The sequence below is a fragment of the Sorex fumeus genome, unplaced genomic scaffold (genome assembly GCF_029834395.1).
Source record: "Sorex fumeus unplaced genomic scaffold, SorFum_2.1 ptg000002l, whole genome shotgun sequence".
Lineage (NCBI taxonomy): Eukaryota > Metazoa > Chordata > Mammalia > Eulipotyphla > Soricidae > Sorex > Sorex fumeus.
Window position 1 is genome coordinate 32,677,671 of NW_026606059.1, and position 26,483 is coordinate 32,704,153.

At 38.5% G+C, this 26,483-nt stretch overlaps 1 protein-coding gene across 1 annotated transcript in view; it reads right to left on the bottom strand.

Moving 5' to 3' along the window:
- Positions 1-26,483, bottom strand: part of DNAJC5B (DnaJ heat shock protein family (Hsp40) member C5 beta) — a 51,485-nt gene that overhangs the window by 7,403 nt on the left and 17,599 nt on the right. Inside the window, exons 2-3 of the mRNA XM_056113238.1 lie at positions 11,387-11,600; positions 7,323-7,494 (exon numbers count right to left, since the gene is read on the bottom strand). Coding sequence (XP_055969213.1) covers positions 7,323-7,494; positions 11,387-11,600 — 386 coding nt within the window. The remainder of the gene's footprint in view (positions 1-7,322; positions 7,495-11,386; positions 11,601-26,483) is intronic.

Genomic DNA, 26,483 nt, shown 5'->3' on the forward strand with positions numbered 1-26,483 from the left:
TATGATCCAAGCTTAACACTGTGAAATTTTCTTCAATAATGCTTCTTTAAAGTGTGTGTGTGTGTGCGTGTGTGTGTGTGTGCATGTGTGTGTGTATTGGAGGGTGGATATCGTGACTTTACAAAATATTTTTAGTATTAAAATGGAAGTTGTCAGTCCATTGCCTTCAGTTTGGGGGATAGAGCAAAAATAAAATTAGCTTTTGTATTTTGGGTTTGTTTTGTCAAGATATTTAAACATAACTCTTTTCCATTTATGGTCTTTACATCCTGCCCCCCTTTTTCTCTCTCTCACATATTCACACAGAGTCCAAAGGAATGGGATTCTAGCTCAAGATGGTCTATACATCCTCTTGATTAGAATAATTCTGTTTTACTATAAATTTTAACAGAAGTATAGAGTCTAAATAAGATTGTTTAAATACAACAGTAAAGTTCCACAAAATGGAATAACCTGATATTTAATACTTTTACTTTTCAAGTTTTGAATTTTATAAGACAAAATGGGGATTCTGGGCTACCCTGCCAATAGTCTTTCTTTCATTTGACTCTAATTAATTCATAAGAATAATAGAATATTCCTGTATCCCTAGAATCCCACTTACTTTAAAAGTAAGTAAAGTAAAGGCCCTCCCGTTGATCGTCGATTTGCTCGAGCGGGCCCAGTAACGTCTCCATTGGAGAGTTTGTTGTTACTGTGTCTGGCATATCGAATACTCTCGGTAGCTTGCCGGGCTCTCCGAGAGGGGCGGAGGAATCGAACTCGGGTCGGCCATGTTGGCCGCTTGTAAGGCGAACGCCCTACCCGCTGTGCTATCACTCCAGCTGGAGCGATAGCACAGCGGGTAGGGCGTTCGCCTTACAAGCGGCCCACTTACTTTAAGAAAGAGAAATCACTTATAAATTCTATAGTTTCCAGAGAACATAGAAAATTCTACTCTTTTTCAGCTTTCCTCTTTATTTCTCAAGGAAGAGGTATATTTAAGTAAGCTGGATTATACATAGTTGAAAGTGACACAATAACACCAAACATATCTTTACTCTATGTTTTTAGAATCTACTGACTAATTCTATTCTGAATAGAAACTGATACCATCAAAATGTCCAAGTAATAGGCATGTTTGAAAGGTGCACATAATTTTTTTTAAAAATCCAAGAACTGTACACTTTAAATAAAAGCAAAATTATTGTTATAGTTTATGACTGGTGACCCCAGAGCACAGAACCACAGGAGTATCCACTGAGCACTATCAGGTATGGATCAACCTCCTCCCTAAATAAAAAGAAAGCAAATAAAACCTAAATAATGAAGGTGTACCATGTTTAGTGGAGTGGAAGATTCAACATGGATGTCATATCTTGGGGTTGAGGAGAAAGTATAGAAGTTAAAGTGTATGTCTTGCAGATACTCTATCCAAGTTCAACCACCGGCATCACATGGCCTCCCTGGCATCACCAGCTGTGACCCTGGATGCCCCTAAGTATGACTGGGGTAGTCCTGGCCATTTTTGCTACCACAAATTTTCAGCAGCATCACATTCTTAGGTATTACTACCGAATTTGTTGGTCCAGTTGACTGAGTATAGATAATGTCAAATATTTCCAAACTGATCTAAAAACGTAATGCAAGTTTAATATAGAAGCAGAGCTTGGGGTTATTTGACACATGACACTAAAATATATATGGAAAGTCAAGTACATTAGAATTTTAGAACTATCCTCCCGTTGTAGAAAAAAATTGAAAAAAAAAACAATTATGAAAAAAAAGAGAGGAAGGATTCACACTTAAATCACACTTAAATAAGAGCAGATATACAGAGAGCATGGTTATTATTGATAAAGGGTTAAAAACATAATAATGGGACAGAACAGAATCCATAAATTGACCCATAAAATATGACCTATTGGGGTCGGAGTGGTAGTACAGTAAGCAGGGCATTAGCCTTGCATGAACCCGAGTTGGATCCCTGGCACATCATATGGTCCTCAAGTTTGCCAGGCGTGAACTCTGAGCACAAAGCCAGGAGTAATCACTGAGTACTGCTGGTTGTGACTCAGAAACAAAGAAACAAATAAAAATATGACCTATTAATTTTTCACAGAGGTTCAAAGGCAATTCAATAGAAAAATAGTGCTGTTTCCATTTTTAAAAATTCTATTTTAAAACATCCTTTTTCAACAAATGGTATTTGCATAATTAAAATCTATATTAAAAATTAAACTTTATGTTACACAGATTGACCCCAGCTAGTACAGGATGTAGAGCAATGGTTGACACTTAGATGTGGTTTAAATCAGCATGTTATGTGTGATGTGTATCCCTGCCTTTGCAGAATAGATGAGACAACCTACAGTCCATTTTCTGGAATACAGTTCCAAAAACAGTCATAACATGGAATTTTTTCATCTTTTTTTTTTTTATGAAGGGGGAGGTCACACCCAGCAAAGCTCAGGGGTTACTCCTGGCTCTGCACTCAGGAACTACCCCTGGTGGTGCTCGGAGGACCATATGGAATGCTTGGAATTGAACCCGGGTCAGCCATGTGCAAGGCAAATGCCCTACCTGCTGTATCCCCAATGCCCTATCGCTCTAGCCTCAATTTTTTTATCTTTGTAAGCCTTTACTTGCATTCTTTGTTGTTGTTGTTCCACGTGCGTGTGTATATGTGTGTGGTTAATTTGGGGGCCACACCCAGCAGTGTTCAGGGGATACTCCTGGCTCAGTAACGCGTAGGGAATCATGTGGGTTGCCAGGGATGAAATCTGGTTTGGCTGCGGTAAGGCAAGTGTCCCATCCACTGTATTATCTCTCCAGTTCAATACCAGTTTATATGTGTAAACCTCACAAAATCTCTGAATTAGGAGAGTAAAGATCTGGAGCTAAAAAATACATATTATCTGAAAATAGTATGTAAATTCTTATAAAATATTTGACCAAAGAGCAGGTTAGATTTATTGTGCAGTTAATGAATCTCTCACTTTATTTAAAGTATCCTTAGGATGCGGAGATAGCTGAATGAGTGAGTTGTGTTTTGGAGGGTAGAGAGATATACAGTGAGTAGAGCACCTGCCTTGCATGCAGCCAACCCAGGTTCAATCCCTGGCATCCCATATGATCCCCCGAGCACCACCAGGACAAATTCCTGATTGCAGAACCTGGAATAACCCCTGAGCATCACCAGTTGTGCCTCACCCCCCTAGCCCCCAAACTAAGACAGAAAGAGTCATACTTTGCATGCAGGTCTGGGTTCTACACTGACCGTCTTCCAAGCAGGGCCCAGGGATAACTCCTTAAGTAATAAATGCGCTCAAAACAAAACTGAAACAAAACAAAAGGTGCTTCATTTGCAAAGACCTTTCTCAGAGACTTACTAGGCCTCCAGGAATTTGTTTACATTTGTAGATTTGCAAATGTTGGATATTTTAGCCATAACTGGTAAGAAGACTGTGCTTTCTACTTTTAACTTTCCTTCTATCTTCTGTTTCTTCTTCATGATAAATTTTGTTTAAATTTTATTTCTGGTACTATAATTTACAATATTGACACTGACAGAATTTCATGCAAAAAAAAAAGCATTTCATGGTTTTCTTCTTGATACATGGTAATTTGGACCTTGCTATGGACATATTTGTGATTTGATGAAGGGAAAATAGAATTGGAAAAAGGATTCATTTGAATTTATGGAATATGATTTTTTGATGTGCACTAACTTTTTACATAGTTGTTGCTAGTCATAGTGGAACAGAAATAACTTTAGAAATACTTCCCAATAGTCTACTATGCCAGTTCACTGGTAAGGAGTATTCCTATCAGAAGTGGAATTATGTTAAAGTGTCTATTGCACTCTGATTTGTGAATCACTGACTGATGCAGGAAAAAGAAAATTTGAAACATACAGAGAGAAATGACAGTTTCCCCTGCATTACCAGGAGTGTCCCCAGAGCACAGATCCAGCAGTAACTGGTGTGATCCAAACAAATGATTGGTGGGAAAAAATTTGAATTTAGCAATCTCTAAATGTTAAATATTATTAATAGTGAGGAGTAAAACTGATGGAACCAGATAGATAGTACAGGACTTAAGGCCCTTCTCATTCTGCTTGTCTCAGCTTGAATTCCTAGCCATAAATGGTCCCCAAGCACTGCCACAGGTTACCCCTGATCACTGCAGCCAGGGATAACCAATCCCCCCAACACTACTGGATGTGGCCCCCCAAACAAAACAAAACCAAGATCTTTTTAATTTATCAACATTTAAACAAAACTTATCAAACATACTAGAAGAAATAATTATCTGTTCGTCCATTTAAAAATGCTTAAAAGAAGTGCTGGAGCTATAGAACAGCAGGTAGGGAGCTTGATTTGCAGGCAGCCGACCCGAAGTCAATCCTCGACATCCCATATGGTTCCCTGAGCACGGATCATCACCAGCAGTAATTCCTGAGTACAGAACTAGGAATAATCCCTCAGCATCACCGGGTGTGCCCCGCAAAAGCAACAAAACAACAAAGCAAACAATGACTTGAGAGGAGGCACTGGAGAGAAAGTAAAGCCAGAGGGCTCTTGCCTTGCAGGGTGACTGAGGGTGATTGGATCTCCACTCCCTATGGTTCCCTAAGCACCGTGCCAGGACTAAACCTTCTTGAGTATGGCCAAATCAGGCAATCAAATAAAACATCGGAGAAAGATTTATAGAGGTATTCCTTATAGCTTATTAAACTGTTATTTTTCTAGGTTTTATGATATCTATGTTAGTTTTTCAGTTTTCATAGTTCTTTTTCTTGAAATTAATTTTTAACTTTTATTGTCTATGTAACTTAGTCTATTTGTGCATTTTTTGAAAAGAACTAACTGTACTGTATGTTTTTAATTTTAGTTTAGGAGTTTAAAAGTCCACAGGAATAGGATAAAGTTTTTACTTTTGTTAAAAGATTCTTAGTAACACAGTCAAATGGATTTGTTGTCAGCCTAGAATCTGACCTCTACAATAGAAGTAACTCTGGGTGTCAGAACTGAGAACTATAAGAGACATGTAGATTTATCATCAGTCACCCTGCGGAATGGAAACCTGGGTGGAATTTGGCACTGAGCATGAATTTCTGTTCCAAGGGAAAAAATCTTCTGCAAAGAAGTTCTACTAAAATGACCTGGTGGGGTTTTTAAAATTCTAGTTTGAAAGCAGAAAATTGTTGGGCTTTTCAGATTGGTGTACAGTCCTGGGTTTTGGGTTATATTGGATTAATTAATCAAAATTTTATGGGTTATATTGAATTAATTAATCAAAATTTTCTTTTTGCACTATAAAGAAAAAGTTAAAGTTGACACAATAGACCACAATAAAAATACTCTCCTAACTTACTATATGTTTCTATCAGTGACAGTACTGATCTGGATTAATGGATGTTACCAGAGATCCTATGGACAATAGTGTTAGCAACCCCTGATATGATCTGACCATAGTTTATCTGCCTCACAAGAGCATATGGATTAATGTACTGTGATCATTATTCTTAAGCAAGTTAGGCCAAGGTCACTGACTCTTTAATAAAAAGGAGTTTACATAGATGCATAGATAAACTACTTTGCTTGTTTGGGTTTTGTTTTGGTTTGGTTTTTGGCCACACATAGCAGTGCTCAAGGCTTACTCCTTTCTCTGTGCTTGGGGATCACTCCTGGGAGTACTCAGGGTACTATACATAATCAAAGCCAGAGAGATTGGAAACAAGGCAAGCACCCTACCAGCTATATTCTCTCTCTAGTCCAAATTAACCTCTTGCTAATATTCCTGCCCCTTTGTCTTTTTTAGTGCATTCTGCTATTACAAGATTAATCTATTGTTTATGTCCATGGTCAGGAAAAAAAATTATCATGAGCCCACAATTTGACTCTAGGGACAACGATAAGAAACTGTCAAAGCAACCCTATGTTTGACAAGTGGGTTATCTAGCCTTCCTACCATTTCTCATAGAAAGGAATCACAGATTGCAGAAAGATCTCTTCTGCTTTCCAATCTTAAAATGGTGTCCACAGGATTGGGACTCCTTCCTTCAAGCTGGACTCAGGTCAGGTGGTAGATTATTACATAGTACCATAATAAATAATAAAATGTAACACTTAATAAAGTATCAAAAGCATGTAGAAGGCTTTTAATAGTCTCTGCCTCTCAATATTATAGAATTCCTGTTTCAGTGTGACCAAATAAATCAGTTTTATGGAATAATCCAAACAAGTATACCATTCATTCCTAATTTCTACAATTCTCTCAAGAGGTCACAGTCTTAACTAACCAGTAATTCTTTGGCTGTTCATGGTTCATAATGTATTCTAAAAGAGAAAATGTATTTTAAAGATGAATATTCTAAAGAATAAAGTGACAGTTGTATTGCGACTGTAAGATGGAGAAAATAATGACAAGTTTGACTCCAAAGTATTGCTTTGTGAATTCCCTGAGATTTTCTTCAAACATTTTTCCTTTATATTTTTTGAGTATAAGGAACTCAAAGAATCAATACATGGCATGGACATGCAAATACATAGACAAATGGAGGTAATTTAGCAAGGCAAATAGTCTTCTTTACATAGGATTTATTTTGATGCTAGCTCCAAATGTGTGGATTTGCAAGGAAGATATACTTCTAGAAAGAAAAAGTACCCTTCCACCAATTCCACTCAATGTTCATCATCAAGTAATTTAAAAGAAAAAAAAAACATGAGTTGTTTTGAAATGCATTCCTTATTCTTTGAGTAAACATCCTAAAGTTATGAACTAAAATGCAATTTGGGGGCTAGAGCAATAGTTCAGTGGGTAGAACACTTGCCTTACATGTGGCCAACCTGAGCACAATTCCTGGAACAATGTATATGGTTTCTTGATCCTTGCCAGAAGGGATCCCTGAGTGCATAGCCTGAAATAAGTCCCAAGCACTGCCAGGCATGGCCGAAGGACAAACAAAAGGAAATAAAAAATAAAACAAAACCAATTTCCCTGAGAGAATATCCTACCTTATCTCATTTATCCCTCAATACTTTCACCCCTTTCACCCAAATCTCTTGAATCCAGAGCTCACTCTCCTGGAAGAAAACCATGCACTATACTTGCTTTGGTTTATAATGCCATATATTTTAGAATTTCTTTCTAATGAAGTCAGGTTCTGCTTTTCTCTATAGTTGGTACCTCCAGAAGACAAGTGAAAACTAACATTCTATAGGATTTCCACATTTAGTTATTGACTCTCTATCACTTTAAGGAAAACTATCACATAGAATCTAGGACTTGGTTGGTCCTAAGATGCCATCCCACCCCGTGTGTTCATCTTACTCCACCTTTTTCCATGTCAGTCTTGATTTGCTCCTCAAGATCTTCTGGGGACACATAGCATTCCTCTTCTGGCATTGATGACTTGGGACGGCAGTGTCCACAGCAGCAGTTGCAACAGCAGCATAGACAGCAGCAAAAGTAGCAGCCAGTCAAGAGGCCAATGATGACAAACAGGGTCTAGGAAAAGTGAAAGCAAAGCAAAACAGAGGTGAGGTAGGTATGAGGGGTAGGTATGAGGGAGGCCCGGAGATCAGGCAAGGACTCATGTGGCCTTCAAGACTTGAAGGGATTATTCAGCCAACACACTACACAGCTTCTTTTGTATTCCAAGCAAAACCCATCTGTTGTATTTCTCTGGAAACAGACTCCTCATTAAATTTGCTTAACAAGTTAAACCCAGAGGAAATAACTTGTAGCCAAAGGTATGAATTTGACATCTTTTCTTGTCTCAGATCAGAACAAATGAAATAACAAACAAAATTTATAGATCAAGTGCATTAGCCAAAGGGATTGAATCATTCTCACCAAAAAAGGGTTATTGATAGCTCTTCAACACTTTCCCCCAGTCCCACAGAGTTTTTTTCTCAAGTTCTCTTATACCCTTTCTCTCCTCTTTATCCTGACTGGTAAGAATTTAGAACAGATTCTATTCTCTCTGTTGTGGACACCTCAGCATCCTCCTAACTTCCTTCTCTCTGCACCTCTTGTTTTCTAATACACCCTGAGTGTTATTGCTAGAGCTTTCTGAAGTAACTTTTCTCTTCAGTCCTTGCAGCAACCCTCCTGCCAATTACACAAGGCCTGAACTCATTGTTGTCATCTGTCCTCTACAAGTCCCACTCTGCACAGTGTAGTCTTGTTCCTGCCATATCTACCATAGCTTCTGTCCTCCCCATTGTGGTCATCTGCTCTGACACCCTTCCTATTGCCAGTCCTCTAAGATATATCACCCTGTGTTCATCTTTGAGATTCTCTTTAGAGTGTCTCACTTGATTTCCCCACCAAAATAATTCACTTCCTCCACTGTGCCTTAATTGTATTCCATACAGAATTTTATCACGGGGTCCTTTCTTGTGGTTAAAACTTTAGGATATTTTTCTCCTTGAGAGGGGATATTGGGTCACACCTACCAGTGTTCAGGGCTTATTCCTGGTTCTGTTCTTGAGGATGACTCCAGGCAGTATTTAAGAACCACATGCAGTGTCCAAAATTGAATGGGAGATAGCCACATGCAAGTGGCTAAGTGCCATGTCCCCTATAGTATCTTTCCAGACACTAGGATAAATCTTTTTAGATTTTTCTAGTACTAGATTATGAGCTTCTTGGAGGCTGTAAATTTAAATTCCTCCTCCTAAAGATTTAATACCTGTTATATCATATTTGTTGTTACTGTGTTTGGCATATCGAATACTCTCGGTAGCTTGCCGGGCTCTCCGAGAGGGGCGGAGGAATCGAACTCGGGTTGGCCATGTTGGCCGCTTGTAAGGCGAACGCCCTACCACTGTGCTATCGCTCTAGCCCTAGTGGGTTATTAAATCTAAAAAGAAATCGATAGACAAATACATAACTTGTTTCTTTTAGTGAATTGCACCAGGATTTCCCCAAAATTGTGTAAACAACTTGTTCAACAAGTTTCCTATAGCTAAAGATGAAAAGTCACCCTCCCAGTTCAACAAGTCAAAGCCAAAACGGGCCACTGTTTGTTCTGTTTGTTATTGGCACTTGCCCCTCCTCACTAGAATCTCAAACAATACAATTTTCACAGTAAACCACTGCTGGTAACAATCCCCATGGGTAGTCACAGAGGAAAGTCACAGTCACTGAGCTCAGACAGAAATCAGGTCTGGCCAAAGAGAAAAGGGGATAGTGAGGGCTTCCTACTCAAGTTGGGTTTCCCCGTGGGGAGTGGCAACTATCCAAGAAGATGCTTGTTTTGGTTTAATCCCTCTCCCTCTTTATACCAAAGTTCAAGAAAATAAATTTTCAAACCAAGAGTTATTGGAAAAATGGGGCTGAAGTGATAGTACATCAGGTAGGGTGTTTGCCTTGCACGCAGCTGAACCTGCTTCAATTCCCAACATATCATATCCCATTTGGTCCCCCAAGCACTGCCAGGGGTAATTCCTGAGTGCATGAGCCAGGAGTAAACCCTGTGCATCACCAGGTTTGACCCAAAAAGGAAAAAAAAGAGTTATTAGAAAAACAAAGCAAACCTTCACCTCACTCCCAAAGAAGAGTTAAATCTAGTGAACTAGATGTGAGCAAAGGACAATAGCAGAGGATCTTTGACACTTGGATGGTGGAAAAGGAGGTGCAGTAACTCTGCACAGCAAAAGCATTAACATTGACACCATTTTAACCAACAGCAAAATAATAATAATATCAGAAGACGTAGTAAATTAGACAGAAAATTCCTCAGAAATCAATTTTAACAAGGCAATGTAAAGAAAAATGAATTTTAATTGGTCAATGAATTCAAAATAACTTATAAAAATTAAAAGAGAAATATTAAATATAGCATAGCACAGAAAAAAAGCAAATAAAATGTAAAAGCATGCACAGAAGCAGAGGGAATTTACCAAAGAAATTAAATTTATAAAAGTATTCAGATATGCTGTACATAAAAAACACAATAAAAGAAAATTTAAAAACAGCATCGAAAGCATGGAAGATTCTCAATCTCACAGAGCAAAAATGAGTAAATTTTAATGAAATTCTCTTAATGACTCAGTGTGAAGAGAAAAGAGAAATAAAACTTAGGGGAAATAAAGAAATCCTTCAGGGACATCAGATTATTAGAAGTGGAAAACAAGAAATGTCACAGAAATTAAAAAAAAAGATTGCCTATTCAAAGAAATAATAGAGCACTTCCAAAACCTAAGGGATGAACTAACTATGGAAATACAGGAAGCTGTATTTTGACCATTCAAATTTCCAAGAGCATATGCATGAAGACATACAATTGTTACATTATCATAAGTCAATAGAATTTAAGGGCTGGAGCGATAGCACAGCGGGTAGGGCGTTCGCCTTACACGCGGCCAACATGGCCGACCCGAGTTCGATTCCTCCGCCCCTCTCGGAGAGCCCGGCAAGCTACCGAGAGTATTCGATATGCCAGACACAGTAACAACAAAGTCTCCAATGGAGACGTTACTGGGCCCGCTCGAGCAAATCGACGATCAACGGGAGGGCCTAATAGAATTTAAAATCCAGAAACAAACCCCATAATGCTGTATGTCCATACATAAAGATGTATCATAGAAGGATTGGGTAGAAGTATTCATTTTGACTGTGTCATGGTGAGTAAGTTATTTATATAGTGTGTAAAATGTATTACAAAATCATGATACTGCAAACCAGTAGTGAATCAGTAAAACCGGATTTTTAAAAATCAATTTTGTTTGTTCTAAGTCCTTAAAAATGTGATCTTTTTCTTGAATAGGTATATTCTCTCTCTTTCTCTCTCCCTCTCTCTCTGTCTCTCTCTTCCTCCCTTGCTCCTTCCCTACTTCCCCTACCTCTCTCTCTCCCCCTCTCTCTGACTTCCTGTTCTCCACTATTTCTCATTGACTATCCTTTGTTTCTTTTTCACTACCACCCAGCAGGTTATAGACATGAGTCTATGACATAATTACCACACATTCTCCTGAGTATTCTGTTTGCTGATGTAGCCTATGCTATAGATAGGAAAGTACATGACTAAATTTGTCTTATATTAATTTATTAAACAGTTGTCACACTAATAAATTATTTTTGGTTTTGAGCAATGAATCAGCTCTTAATTAGTCACTACCCGGGGAAGGGAGGGCAGTCAGAATTAACCTGAAGCTTCAATTTCAAATATAATTAATGTCTAAAAGTATTTTAAGTCTTGCTGTATTTTATAATTATTTGATGAGTTAAAGCAGAAATAATCTTCAAATAACAGCTGTGGATTAAGTGGCATTTTTAATTTACAATAGTTTAATAACATAGTGGTGTTAGACTTTGAGATAGAATTGAAGAGAATGCATATCATCATGTTAGAGAAAATGTTTTGGAGAAATGTTTAAAAAATTATATTCACCTTTGCCCACCAGCTTGAGAGCATGAAGTAGGTATTAACATTCTCATCTCCAAATTGCTCAGCCACATAGAGTCCCAGTGATCCATACTTGTCATATATGTTTCTCTTGGATATGTCTGTAAGTATTGTGTGGGCATTGTTGATTTCTTTAAACTTTTCAGCTGCAGCTGGATCATCAGGATTCTTGTCTGGATGGTGTTTCAGGGCCAATTTTCTTTTAAAATGAAAAATAAAATGAGGAAAGCGTTATTTGCAAAGAACTACAATAACATTTTAGAACACCATTCATTTGTACAACCAGTATACATGCGATTACTGTGAAATGATAAACTTTATGCAAATAATTTAACTAAGCAATTTTTCATAAAATGTTGTCTCTTGTTTCAAATATGCAGGCACAATAGTACTGCTTCTCCCCTTACATCTTCAACAAAATTTTCAAAAGTTGCACCATTGCTGAATCAGACATTTTGCTCTTGGTAAATATATGAAGTTAATTTTTACCTGTAAGTTGATCAGTAGTCCATGCTAGCATTGAAGAGGCCTTTAAGAGATCCAGTATCAGGATCAGCTTACAACAAAATTTCAATTAGAAATGCACGAATTTTCCAGAAGTCTTCACAAAAAATAAATTCAAAGATCAAAAAGTCTATAATTTATACCCTCTTTAAAAAACATAATGACTGGTGCTGTAGCAATAGCACAGTGGAGAGAGTGCTTGTCTTGCATGCGGTGGACCTAAGTTTGATCCCTAGCACCACATATAGTCACCTGAGACTTTCCAGAAATGATCCCTGAGCAACACTGGGTGTGTGTGCTCCCAAACAACAACAACAAAACAAACAAGCATTAATACCTATCCACAAAACCTTCGATATTCCTAACTTGTCTTTGGAGAATACTGTTGGTTTCCTTGTATTCAAATGGATTGTCTCAGTTCAAATAAATTTAATTTAAATAATCATTAAAAATTTACTTGTGATAAAGAAGGTACTTTTTCCATTGTGGATCATAACCAGTTTCTGAAGCATGTGGGTTAAGTGTGAAAAGGGAGTAATCCAGGATTATTTATTCTACAGTTAAAGTCAAATACCTGTAAAATGGAGATGAGAACTGAGTTATGACAGTAAGACTTCTGGATGATCCTAATCTAAATCTACAGATGATTTTTTTTTCCCCTTTATTTTATTTTATTTTTTTTAAAGTTGTAGGTTTACAATTTTTTGTGCTTTGGTTTCAATTATACAATGATCAGATACCCATCCCTCCACCAGTGCCCATTTTCCACCACCATGGATAATATCCCTCCCACCCCCATCCCCCCATCCCCCCGTCTCTGTGGCAGGGCAATCCCCTGTGTTCTCTCTCTCCTTTTGGGTGTTGTGGTCTGCAAAAGAGGCATTGAGTGGCAAACATGTTCAGTCCATAGTCTACTTTCGACATGCATCTCCCCTCCTGGGAGGATCCTCCAAACATCCTTTATTTGGTGCTCCCTTCTCTATCTGAATAGCCCTTTCCTCTAGGATACCCGGCTGGCCTCTAAGTTATGGAGTAATCCTCCTGGTGCTGATCTCAGCTATTCTTGGGTATTAATCTCATACTTTGTTACTTTATATCCCCCAGATGAATGCAATCTTTCTATGTCTATCCCTCTCTTTCTGACTCATTTCGCTTAGCATGATACTTTCCATATTGTACCACTTGTATGTAAATTTCATGACTTCATCTTTTCTAAGAGCTACATAGTACTCCATTGTGTAGATGTACCAAAGTTTCTTTAACCAGTCATCTGTTCTTGGGCATTCAGGATTCTTCCAGTTTCTAGCTATTGTAAAGAGGGCTGCAATGAACAAACAAGTGCAGATGTCACTTCGACTATACATTTTTGCCTCTCTGGGATATATTCCCAGGAGTGGTATTGCTGGGTCAAATGGGAGCTCAATTTCTAATTTTTTGAGAATCGTCCATACTGTTTTCCAGAAGGGCTGAACCAGTGGACATTCCCACCAACAGTGAAGGAGTGTCCCTTTCTCGCCACATCCACGCCAGCATCGGTTGCTTTTGTTCTTTTGAATGTGGGCCAGTCTCTGAGGTGTGAGATGGTATCTCATTGTGGTTTTGATCTGCATCTCCCTGATGATTAATGATGTAGAGCATTTTCTCATGTGCTTTTTTGCCATTCGGATTTCTTCTTTGAGAAAGTTTCTGTTCATTTCATTGCCCCATTTTTGGATGGGGTTGGATGTTTTCTTCTTGTGGAGTTTAACCAGTATTTTGTATATCCTGGATATCAACCCCTTGTCAGATGTGTATTCGGTGAATATCCTTTCCCATTCTTACAGATGATTTAAATAGTGGTGGAAGTCATTATTCAAAGTTGAATCTGTGATATTTTTTCAACTACAAAGTCAACCTTGTAGAGAATTCACATGACTTACTCTCTCCACTATGCCCATCTTTATTAGCAACTGTAAAAACATATATCAAACTTTTGGTTTAGACTAAGTTATTTCATTATAATGCATTAGTAAAAGTTTAATAGCAGAGCACAAAAGTCACATACACCTTATAAATAAATCATAGTATGGAAAAAAATTACTCTCATTTGGGGAATTATAGTAGTGCTGGTTAGGAAGTAGTGAATAATTAAGCAGCCCAGCATCAGATGTTTAAAGAGTAACAAAATATTTTTAACTCATAATTCATGATGCATGATATATTCTAATTGTGAATTCAGAATAAATTAAAAAATATAATAAAAATGATTCATTTTTAAGTTCCTTAAGAGAGTTTACATTTTTTGAGAGATGTTTGAGGTATCTATAATTCTTATGTTTTGTTGGTTTTTTTTTAGGGGGGGCATACCCTACAATGCTCAGGAATTATTCTGACATTGCACTCAGAAATTTTACTCCTGGCAGGGGGGTCCATATAGGATGCCAGGAATCAAACCTGGGTCAGCCACATGCAAGGCAAATGCTCTACTCTCTGCACTATCACACCAGCCCCAGAGTACCTATAGTTCTTATAAGTAGGATCACTAAACATATGGTTTTTTCATATGCAGAATTTATGATGAGTCCTAACTAGCAGGACACTAATGTGAGTATTATGAATATTAATTGTAAATATTTATTATTTTCATTAACATTCAAACAATCCTATGGAATAGATATATTTGATCTAACTTTAATTAAAAAGCAATGAAATCCTAAGAAGTTCTTAGATGTAGTGTGATAAAGATATAGGAAGATTTGTTGAGAAGTCCTTGGATTCTAGGTAAATTGTGAGTGAATAGATTTTATGTGACGCACAACAGTGATAAAAAGAGTCAGTATGGCACTACGTATTCTACCTAAGTGACTAGAAATTTATATATACTATATAATAGTTGGGAAAAGATTTTCTTGGGGTTTTTCTCTTTCTTTCTTTCTTTCTTTCTTTCTTTCTTTCTTTCTTTCTTTCTTCCTTCCTTCCTTCCTTCCTTCCTTCCTTCCTTCCTTTCTCCTTCCTTTCTTCTCTCTCTCTCTCTCTCTCTCTCTCTCTCTCTCTCTCTCTCCCCCCCCCCGGCACCCCCGTAGTAAGATAATGGATTCAAATTTCAGCTTTGGAAACTTTGAGATGCCTATTAGACTTCCAAGTGGAGATGGAGGTACAGATATATGTGCATGGAGTTAGGTGACAATAACTGTGGAAGATATATATTTTGAAATTATCATCAAGTAGATAATATTTAGAACCATGGAACTGTTCAAGATTCCCAAGTGAGTTTATTGATCTAAGAGAAGGCCAAAGACTTTGGAAGAAAGGACCAGCAAAGGATATAGGAAGGAAGGATGTGGGAAAGACCAATGATGCAGAAAGAAAAATCTGGGGGAAATGAGCTCTTGGGCTTAAGTAAACAAAATGTTTCAAAGTTAGTTATCATTTGTGTCAAATGATATTGAGAGGTCATATCATATGTTTAACAATTAATCTATGTAAAAAATTGATTAGTGGGATTTAGTAATATAAAAAATCCCTAATAACCCTTAGATACATGTGTGTCACATGTGCATGCATACACACATATGTATACATATGTATTTATACAGGAGGAGTAAAACAGAAAAATAAGTAGAAAAGAAATAGGAAAATGAAAGATTATAAACCAGAACGAAGACTGATTATGGCTGACACACTGGGATTAGAGGTGACTGTGTTATCCTTATTATAAATATATAACTATGACTTGTGTGGTTTCTTTTCCTAAGTATTTTTAAGCTCGTTATCCCCTCCTAGTAGCTGAAAGCTTAGAGTTTGTTATTTTGCATGACTTCTATAACCAAATTAGTAAGACATATAGAAATAAATAAGAAAAGTTCTCAAATTTTTCAATAATAGAATTATCTTCAAAATTATCTTCAAAATTACCTTTGAAAAGCCCTGAGCCCCTGGATATAGTTCACTATGGTAGAATATATAAGTTTTTCAAGTGCAGCACCAGATCTTGGACACCACAAAAGACAAAAAATACACAAAAGAACAGTGGCTTGAGGGCTTTAAGAATCAAGAGGGTTCTTAAAGCATATTCACTTTAATTGTGCAATTTTCTTGGAATTCACAATCTCTACCTCATAAAACAAATTTCACGATTTTAGCATTTCACTTTCAAAGATCATATCCAGGTCAATCAAATGGGTTTTAACTTCAGCCTTGAAAGGAAGAAATCCATGGAAAATCCGTCTTTACATACAATTCCTTGCTTCTAGGGTTTAGTTCTAGAGTACTATACTGCCCAAGACTTAGCCAAAAAAGCCTGGCTTCCTGTCATATTTTAAGCTGCTTGGAGTCTTGTCAGCTCTCAAGGGTATATGCACTCAGTCATTTATCACACTCCTCTAACAATGGAGTTGGCAGACTCAGAGGGCTGGAGCTCCTCCATCTGTAACAAATCCAATTCTTCATTGTCAGCAGCATTTTGACTTTTTTTGGCAGAAACTTTTGGCTCTCAAAAGTACTGGGGAAATATAACAAGCAGAGGGAGTGGTCAAAATTATACAACTATTCAAAGAGGTCATAGACCAACCTCTTTGGGAAATTATCTATGCAAGAAATCACATAGCAATTGTAGGTAAGAGAAAATGCTTCTTGGGGTATATTTTTTGGGGAGCGGGTCTTTTTGGACTGTACACAGCAGTGCTCAGTGCTCAGGTCTTATTCCTGCCTCTGTACTCAGGGAGGGGGACCATATGGTATACCAAGGATGAACCCAGGTGGTCTGCATGCAAGGTAAATGCCCTCCCTACCTGCTGTACTATTACTCAGGTCCTTGTAGTTCATTTAAGTATAATATTTACCTATGTATTTTGACAATAATTTAAAGTAATTTATAATTTTATACCTTAGATGCTTTATATTTTCTAATTTTTATATTTTCAACAAAAGTATGAACTCAATTCTAGAAGCTGTCTATTTTAATTTTATCTTATTACCTGTTAATAAACAGTTTCTTCACCCTGCTGTTCACTCTCTTCACCAATTTAGCACGTAGCCTTCCACATTACCTTCTGGCGACCGAGATTTTACCTTATTGTGTAAAACCTAGAAGTGGGGGCTGGAGCGATAGGACATTTGCCTTGCACGTGACCTACCCAGGTTTGATTCCTCTAGTCCACTCAGAGAGCCCGGAAAGCTACAGAGTGTATCCCGCCCTCACGGAAGACCTGGCAAGCTTCCTGTGGCGTGTTTGATATGCCAAAAACAGTAACAACAAGTCTCACAATGGAGATGTTACTGGTGCCCGCTCCAGCAAATTGATGAAAAAATTGATGACAGTACAACAGTGCTACAGTTAATAAACAGTGTAGTTGTGATTAACATTATAAAAGGCATCAACACCTCATTTCCATTTCAAAACCCAATGACAGCTTTCAACTGAAATGCATAGTGAATTCGAGGAGCAGCAAAAAGATAAACATAAGATTTAGAATTATGGTTATCCAAAGACCCTAAAAATCTACTTATTTTGAAGCAAGGGAATTGTAATGTTTTCCCCACCATTTTCTTCCTTCTCCCACCCTAAATATCAAATAGTTCCTGAGTCACCCTAGGCTCTCAGATTTAATTCTGATTATTTTGCCCCAACTCTCAGCCAAATCTAATCTCCATGGGTTTGGAATGTCAGAGAGCCTGTTTGGAAAGGCAGGCCTCTGACCCTCAGAAAACTGTTTGATCCTGGGATGGCTCTGCCTTTATCTATCCATTCAATATGTTTTCAGATGCTTTCTAAATACTTTCTGTTGCTTCCTGTTTCAATGTATTTCCCCCACTGCTGTCAACTTTCTGCCAAACTCCTTCAGTCACAAAGTGTATTGCTCCTCCAAAGTCCTTCGGCAGAGCCACCTGTTTCTGAAGACACAAGAGTACAAAAGGAAGGCTGAGATATTAATTTCCCCCTCTACCTTAGAACCTTTAAAACCACCTTCATGGGGATAGGACAGAAAGCATTTACTTTGCATGTATAAGTCTCTGAGTTCTTTTCCCAGCACTCCAAAAACTAATAAACAAATTCTAAAAAAAAACTGTTTTTACGGAAAAGCCAGAAGCTACTGCAGTTAAAAAAAAAAAATCTGAGTTTAAAGAGTTCAAGTAGCGAAGAAAAGCAACATATGTAGTCAATTAGATATAAACTATTTTTTCTAGAGAAAATTGGTTATGATGAGAAGGAAACTTGCAGACAACAGGAAAACGAGCTCTTCTAGAGCATATTGGTGGGGAGCAAATGTCAGAGAATCATGCCAGGTCCAAGACAGGACAAAATACAGAAGGAATTAAAGGATTCTGAGAGCATCCCCACAGAGGAAGTGCCCAGCATTGACTAGTCTACAGCTCAGGGAGAATTTTCAGGGAGAGGGACTTCAAAACAGTAAGCAACTTGAACTGCCTGGCTTCAGAGCTGGCAGAGGGACGAAGAGGACAGATGGAAGTATAAGGTGAAAACGGGGGAATGTGGATTTGCCTGCAGCCTTGTGACTCCCCTTCTATACATGTCTCAAATCAGAGGCTGGTCCGGAACTCAGTAGGAACCCAGACCACCAGCAATTACAGCAGGTCACACAGCTGTGGCCATAGGCAGGAAATTGATACACCAGACTGGATGGCGGCACATGTGATGAAAACAATGACCATACACTTCGCCCAAGCTGGACAGATATTTATCTAGTCTCAGAAGGAGTTGATTTGAGGGGTGGAAAAAGGAAAGCTGATAATGGTGAGCCAGCTGCCAGAGCCCAAGGACATAAGCACAGGGTCAGTGTGAGACATTGGTGTCTATGACAGTAGGGACATGGTGCTGAATTGTGCTGGAAAGTCTCAGCAACAGCCAGACGCAGCATAAAGGCAGTAGCCCAGGCTCTGGGTAGAACCGGTGGAGGCATACCTTAGATGGCTCCCCAAGCCTGAACAAAGCCAGATTCTCAACTCTTATTCCACAGCCCTCGTTGTGCAGTAAATATAACGTAGAAATACACAGGCTCATATCTTCGGTATCTGCATTGCAAATCATAATGCCCAAGAGGAGAGAGAGAGTATGGGGAATAATGTCTGTCATGGAGGCAGGAGGAGGGTGGGGAAAAAGGGGTATACTGGGGATATTGGTGGTGGGGAATGTGCACTGGTGGAGAGATGGGTGTTTGATCATTGTGTGATTGTAGCCCAAACATGAAAGCTTGTAACTATCTCACAGCGATTCAATAAAATTTTAAAAAAATGTAGAAATACACAGGCTCATATCTTTGCCCATGATCAGCCGCAGAATCAAATCCTCTTTAACAATCGTATACTTTTAGAGAGAATAGTTTACCTCACCACAAGAGACTTCAGAAAGAATGATCTTGAGAGAATACTGGAATGAATGTTGGTGGGTTTTAGACAGCAGTAGCCATGGGGCTAAGATTTAGGACAGGAAGCAAGATCTGAGCTTCAAGTTGCAAACATTAATGCCAACACCACTTCTATGCACTATTATTTCTGAAAACCTGCTGCTACATAGAGTATATGTACATAGAGTATATATATACGCTATCCTAGGATTTTCTCACAGGAGAGCCCGGCAAGCTACCGAGAGTATCTCGCCCGCACGGCAGAGCCTGGCAAGCTCCCCGTGATGTATTCGATATGCCAAACACAGCAACAACAAAGTCTCCAATGGAGACGTTACTGGGCCTGCTCGAGCAAATCGATGAACAACGGGAGGACAGTGACAGTAGATGGAATGGTTGAGTAGCTCGCCCAATTGTTAGGGTGTTGTTCTCTAACTTTCTGGGATTATATAGTCAGCATTCATAATTCATGGCAGATGACAGGCGATAACAGAAACCATAAATGATTTATTTCAGAGAATTGGTCTTTTTCTCATTAAGAGTCACTCAGAGTCAAGTGCTGACCTCTAGTGGCTATTAAGACTGAGTACTCACAGTACTCACACTTGGTATTGTGGTAAATAACCTTCCATAGTTTTTACTAGAATATGTAATAATTTGACTTTGAGGCAGTTCATTGGAATTTTTAAAATACAAATTAATGCTGATTGAGTATTAAAAATAAAGGGATTAGACAATTCCCCAAAGGAAACAAACCCTTAGATCTGATCAGGATAGGAACCAAGATTTGAGAATCTTGTGCTCTGAGAATGAGTAAGCAAGGTGGGGGAGGGACCTCAGGACACTAATGGTGGCCTGGGTGGAGAAGCACTGCAAGAATAGAGTAATAGGGTGCTGGAGTGACAGCACAGTGGGTACCGCATTTGCCTTGCATGTGGCTGACCCTGGTTCAATTCCCAGCATCCCATATGGTCCCCCGAGCACCTCCAGTAGTAATTTCTGAGTGCATGAGCCAGGAGTAACTCCTGTGCATCGCCGGATGTAACCCAAAAATAAAAAAAAAAGAATAGAACAGTAATAATCATTATTTTAAAAAAATAATAAAATTTTAAACTCCATGAATCTTAAAAAAAAACAAATTCAAATGCAGTAGTACAAACACTTAAAAATTCAAATGTCAGTTGATTTGTTTTATATTATTTTCTGGTCACTACAAGTTTCTTTTCAATGGCTAATTAAGGACTAACTCTACCTTTCCCAATAAGAGAGAGAATATATTAGAACACAAGTGCAGGATAGTCATTGTATTAAATATTATTTAACATAATTAAATATTAGCATTTCTATATAAAATTTAAAATAAATTTTAAGGGAATGGTCTTCAGAAGGCTACTGAGACCACTGTGTGCTTTGTTTTACTTATTTATTTATTTGTATTGAATCACTGTGAGATACACAGTTACAAAACTGTTCATGGTCAGGTTTCAGTCATACAATGTTCCAACATTCATCCCTCCACAAGTGCACATTTCCCACCAACAATGTCCCCAGTTTCCCCCCCGACACACACACCCCATCGCTATGCTATGGCAGTCACTTTTCTTCCCTCCCTCCCTCCCTCCCTCCCACCCTCTCTCTCTCTGTTTCTTTTTCCCATTTCTTGGGGTTTGCTATACAGACACTGAGAGGTTATCATCTTTGTTCCTTTACCTATTTTCTGTGTGCTATATTTTAATACTTCTCTTAACCCCTAACTCCCTCCACAGTTCACCCCAAAACTGAGACTTTCATACAATTCAAGAGAGTTTGGGTCTTTAACCTTTTTTGAGAGTGAGAATAACTCTTTCTTCTTCAAATTTTATTTTAGGTGTAAATTGTGATTTACAACACTGTTAATGGCAGGGTTTCATGCACTATACCCTCACCCCCTTCTCCAGAAAATCTGCTTCTCTTCACCTCCTGGGAAAATTTGTTTGCATTCTTTTCTTTTATTGTATTTAAAACCAGCAATACCTAGCCTGAATATCAAGGAAAAGTAAGACTGGGATGTAGGTTTAATGACTATTCAAACCTGTTCTCTTGCTTCCAACAGTAGCACCCACAACCTATTCTAGTCAAAGCCTTCAGAAGGCTCTAGTTCTTCAAACTCCAACAATAGAAATCATTCCAAAGCTCCAGGAGCTACTAGTAGTTTCCAGTGGCTGTCCTGGGCAGTAGCTCTTGTAAGGCATCTAGTGTTTATAGTTGTTTAGGTTCTTCAATGCAAGATAGAATAATCCTGAAAGAGGAAGCCTATTACCCCCCTTAACTACTTGTGGCTTCATTTTAGCTGACTTAAGTTTACATTTTAGACATTTCTGCTAATTTATGGATCCTCTCTGAGACTGGGTAGTTTGTACTTTCCCAAGACTATAAAATTTGCCCTAGGTCTTGGCCTCACAGGTGACCAACAGATAATGGGCAATACAGGAGATGATTGAATAAATACCTTTTAAAACTCCCTAAATACATACAAGGTGTTACTCTTATTTTAATAACATGATGGGCCCTAAAATAACAAGACATCTTTGGGACACAAATGGGAATCTGCTCATACTTTGTTTGAAAGTAACACAAAGACCCAGTTTTCCTATAAAAATCTTACAAAACAAGCCATACATAGTCCTATACAGGTTCCTCCCCTGCTTTCCAATAATATTTTCTATTTTCTAACTCTGAGGATGAGCATCTTTATTCCCAATTTACAGAACCTGGGAACTCTGATGGACACAGACACCCATCGTCACTGTCCCTGCATCATCCCAGAATGTTTTTGTGTAGTTCTTACTTCCCTCTTCCGAAACCCACTTTTCTCTAACCAACTCTTTTTAAATTTTACAAAACAGTTAGTGATAATATTCCACACTCACAATGTTCCAGCACTACACCCTCCACAAAAGTGTCATTTTCCCACCATTTTCTCAGCATCTTCAGCCCAACCCTACCCACACTACAGTGGTTAAGTTCAGTTCTATTAACCAGTTCTCAGGCCTTTGACCATTAATTGTTCCCTTGCTATGTTTCTTTATATACTACATATAAATGAGATCATTTTGTGTCTGTTTCTCTCCTAATTAGCTTCATTAATCATAACACTCTCCAGATTCATCCACATAGCAGCAGATTGTATAGCTTCATATTCTCTTATAGTTGGGTAGTATTCCATTGTGTATATAGGCTATAGTTCATCTGTTCATCTGTTCTTGGGTGCTTAGGTTGTTTCCAGATTGGAACTATTAGGAATAGTGCTGCAATTCCTAATAACACAACACAAACAACATAACAACACAAAATCATAACACAAATGTCTTTTTGGAATAGAGTTTTGGTGTCCTTGGAGTAGATATCAAGAAGTAGAATTGCTGGGTCAGATGAATGCTTGATTCCCTAAACCTACCTCTTATACCAGGACCTGTTCAGACTGCCAATCCCACTAATTTTCTTCATTATAGAGTTTAAATCTTCCAATCATTCATTTAACCAGTGTTTGGTTCAACTTACTCAATTCTTTAAACCTTCTAATTTCCTGACACGCTCCCTGAGATGACCTAACCATCAACTACTTTCACCAAAATTTAAAAAAAAATCTCAAATTGAGGACAAAATTGAGGACTGAATAAATATCTCAATGGGGCTAGACACAAGCTTTGCATACAGAAGGTTCAGGTCTGACTCCTGACACCTCGTGGTCTCCCCCAGTACCACTGGGAAACATCTCCAAGCACAGAGCTTGGAGTAGCCCCTGAGCACTGCAGGTGTGACACACACACACACAAAAAAAACAAAGCAAACTCAAAAAACCTCTCATAAGCAGTTTCCAGACTTCTTTATATCCTCTACTTAGAGCCAGCAGATTATTCTCTAACATAACATTATCAATAATTTTTCAAAAACACCTGTGACTTCTATGCCTCACATTTACTGGCTTGTCTGTGTTTGATAACCTTACATTTCCCCCACCCCCCAACTTTTGTCCTTTGTCCTCCAGGCTATTCATCTTTACTCTGGCTCAAATAGTTCAAAGCATTATGTCCTATAAGAAAAACTGCTTCATACCTCTGGTTTCTTTCTCATGTGATTTGTTTCTTTCATTACTTCTTTCTACCTGGATTGTACTAATTTATTTGCTTGATGTATTCTTAAATGAAAGGTTTTTGTCTTTTTTCATTGTGGCCCTTTTAGCACAAGACTGCCACAAAGAAAATCCTCATAAAATGTTTTAAGAAGGAATAGAAAAGCAAACTTAAAAAAGAGCAAATATAACACCATACTTCTAAAACCCCTTAGTTTTCTGGTGAATTTTTACTGTATCTTCATCACAAACAGATTAACAGGAGAATTTATGTAGGCTTAAAATGTCTAATTTTAAAATATTTTTTTCCATTATGTTCACTGTCTTTTTACCTTTTGTGTACTTTAATACAAAAAAATTTTTTTTAGTTTGGAAAAAGTCCAGTTTATTTTTTGTTGTTCCATTCTTTTGTGTCATATGTAAGAAAACATGGTATAATCAAAGGTCATCTAAGTTTTTTTATCTTTATCTCTTACATAATAGGTCTTTGATCCATTAGCTTAATTTTTTCATAGGAAACAGCGGTTCCAAATATATTCTTTTGCATATGGATATATAGTTATCCCAATATCATACATTAAAGACATGTCTCCTATCACTAAGTGATCTTGATGTTCTTGTTTAGTCAATTGACTTCAGATGCGTAGATTAACTTCTAGACACTTCATTCTATTTTACATATTTATGTTGTGCCAGTACCACACTTTTGTTGTGATTGTTGCTTTTGAGGTTATAAGCCTCCAAGAGTGTATTTCAGAAGCACAATGCAGCCACAACACACCTAGCACTAAAATGACAATATCCATTTATGGTTGTGGATAGGACCATTCCCATCTACTCCATGCATTCCTACCTTGCTAAACTCAAATTTGCTACCAGATGATAAGGGTTTATTTTCAATGTACATTTTGTATTATCTTGGTTTTGCTTCCTTTTGTACCACATATGAGAGAAAATCAATCCATAGTTGTCTTTCTCCGTCTGCATTATTTCACTTCACTGGATACCTTGTAGCTCCATCCAAGTTGTAGTAAGTGCAAGCTTCATGTGAAGGTTGTTACCATTGAGCACACACACAGAGACACACAGACACAGACAGACACAGACACACAGAGACACACACACAGATACACACATACACATTACATCTTCTATATCACTCACTTATCTATCCTTGGTACTAGGGTTGTTTCCAGTTGCAATCGACTATTGTAAAGAACATGCATATATCTTTGCAGATTTATGTGTGCTCTTGGAGTGGAATTGTTGGATCAATTATATTTTAAAAAAATTTTTTTTCAGAAATCTTCATACTGTTTTCAATTAAGGCTGAATCAGATGTCAGGCCCATCTACAGAAAATGAAGATTCCTTTCTCTCCACATCCCCAAAGCTGTTAATGCTGCTGATCGTTTTCATGTAGGACACTCTTAGTAGTATGAAATCATATCTCTTTGTTACATTTATTGATATTTCCCTGATAATGTGATACTTCATATGCTTGTTGACCTTTTATATGTCTTCTTTGGGGAACTTTATGTTAAGCTATTCTATCCATTTTTAGACAGTAGTGATGTTGATGTTGAGTTTGTGAGTTTCTAATATAACTTGAATATCATCCACAGACATATGGTATTAAAAATTTTTCCTGTTCACAGATCAGAGAAATCGTACAGTGGGTAGGGTGCTTGCTTTACAAGCAGTGAGCCTGGGTTCAATCCTCCACATACATATGATCTCCCAAGCCTGCCAGGAGAGCTCCCTGAGAGCAGAGCCAGGAGTGAGCCTCTGAGAACTTTAGTGTTAGGGACCAGTTTACATGCAGTGCAGACAAAGTGGACTTCAGGCATAGCTTGATGGCTGCCTCGTGAGGCTGGTGAGACCCAAGCATCAGTGCCTCATAGCAGATTTTACTAGTCCTAACCCATACCAGGCATTTCGGTGAGCTGAGAAGAGAGGTGGAAGCACTCTTTCCCTGAAACTACCTCCTCATTCCCACTTCACTCAGGTGCCAGCAAAAAGTATCTAGTTCATTAGGCATAACTGTTAATACAGGGGTTCTGGTCGGTAACACATGTTAAATGATGCTATAGTTGTATTTTAATGAAAGATGATTATAATACTTTTGATAAAAAAGCATTTGGCTTTTCTCCTACAATTAACACAGACCTTTGGTCTGAAGGAATTAGAAGTGGCAAGTTTGTGGCCAGAATGGAAATGAGTCTTTGGTTTTGGGTAAAATAGCTTGATCTTGACAGAGAAGAAAGGCCGCGGGGGGGGGGGGGGGGCTCCACAGCTACCGAGAATGCTCCCATTCCCGAAGAGAGTCGAGATCACCGGGAAGTCCCAGATGGGGTAGGTGCCGCATCCTGCCTCCTCCAGAGGGAACCCCGGTGACCATGAGCCTCTACAAGCATAGATCGCTTATGCAGGAACCAGGACTCTTACTCCAAATCGCATGGCCGACATCTTCTTATATATAAAGTGGTCAATGGAAAGTACATTCTCCAATGTTTCTCCCTGAAAATCAGGCTAACTCTTTTACAAACCACAACACTGAATAGGAAAGAGAGAACAAAAGGGAATGACCCGCCACAGAGGCAGGGTGGGATGGGGATGGAATGGAGGGTGGGAGGGTTACTGGGATCCGTGGTGGTGGGAAATGGTTACTGGTGGAGGGATGGGTATTCAAAATAAATAAATAAATTTAATTAAAAAAATAAAAAAAATAGCCTGATCTTAAAAGACAGGGGTTCTAGGAAGAAGAATTTGGTAAGAAAGCAAGTCCAGTTCTTGAGCACTTTAATGTGTGAATGAGCAGTGAAAGTCCTTAGCGTTGTGCCAGCTGTGGTACCTTCCCTGGCACGATGGTAAGGAGCAAGGGACAGGAGAAGCCACACCTAGAGCGAGAACAAGGTGGCAGGGCCGAGTTACAAGGGTGCGGTTCTGCAGCCTGTCCCTGCTGGGGAGAGCAGGGTGCCCTCGAGAGAGACTGAAAAAACCCGGGACAACAGGTATACTGTAGCCACAGATAGAGAGCCACGCAGCACAGCTGCGACTGAGAGTGGGCCACTGCTGTCACGTCCACTGTCCCGCTGCTGTCAGGAGACCTAGAACAGAAGGGC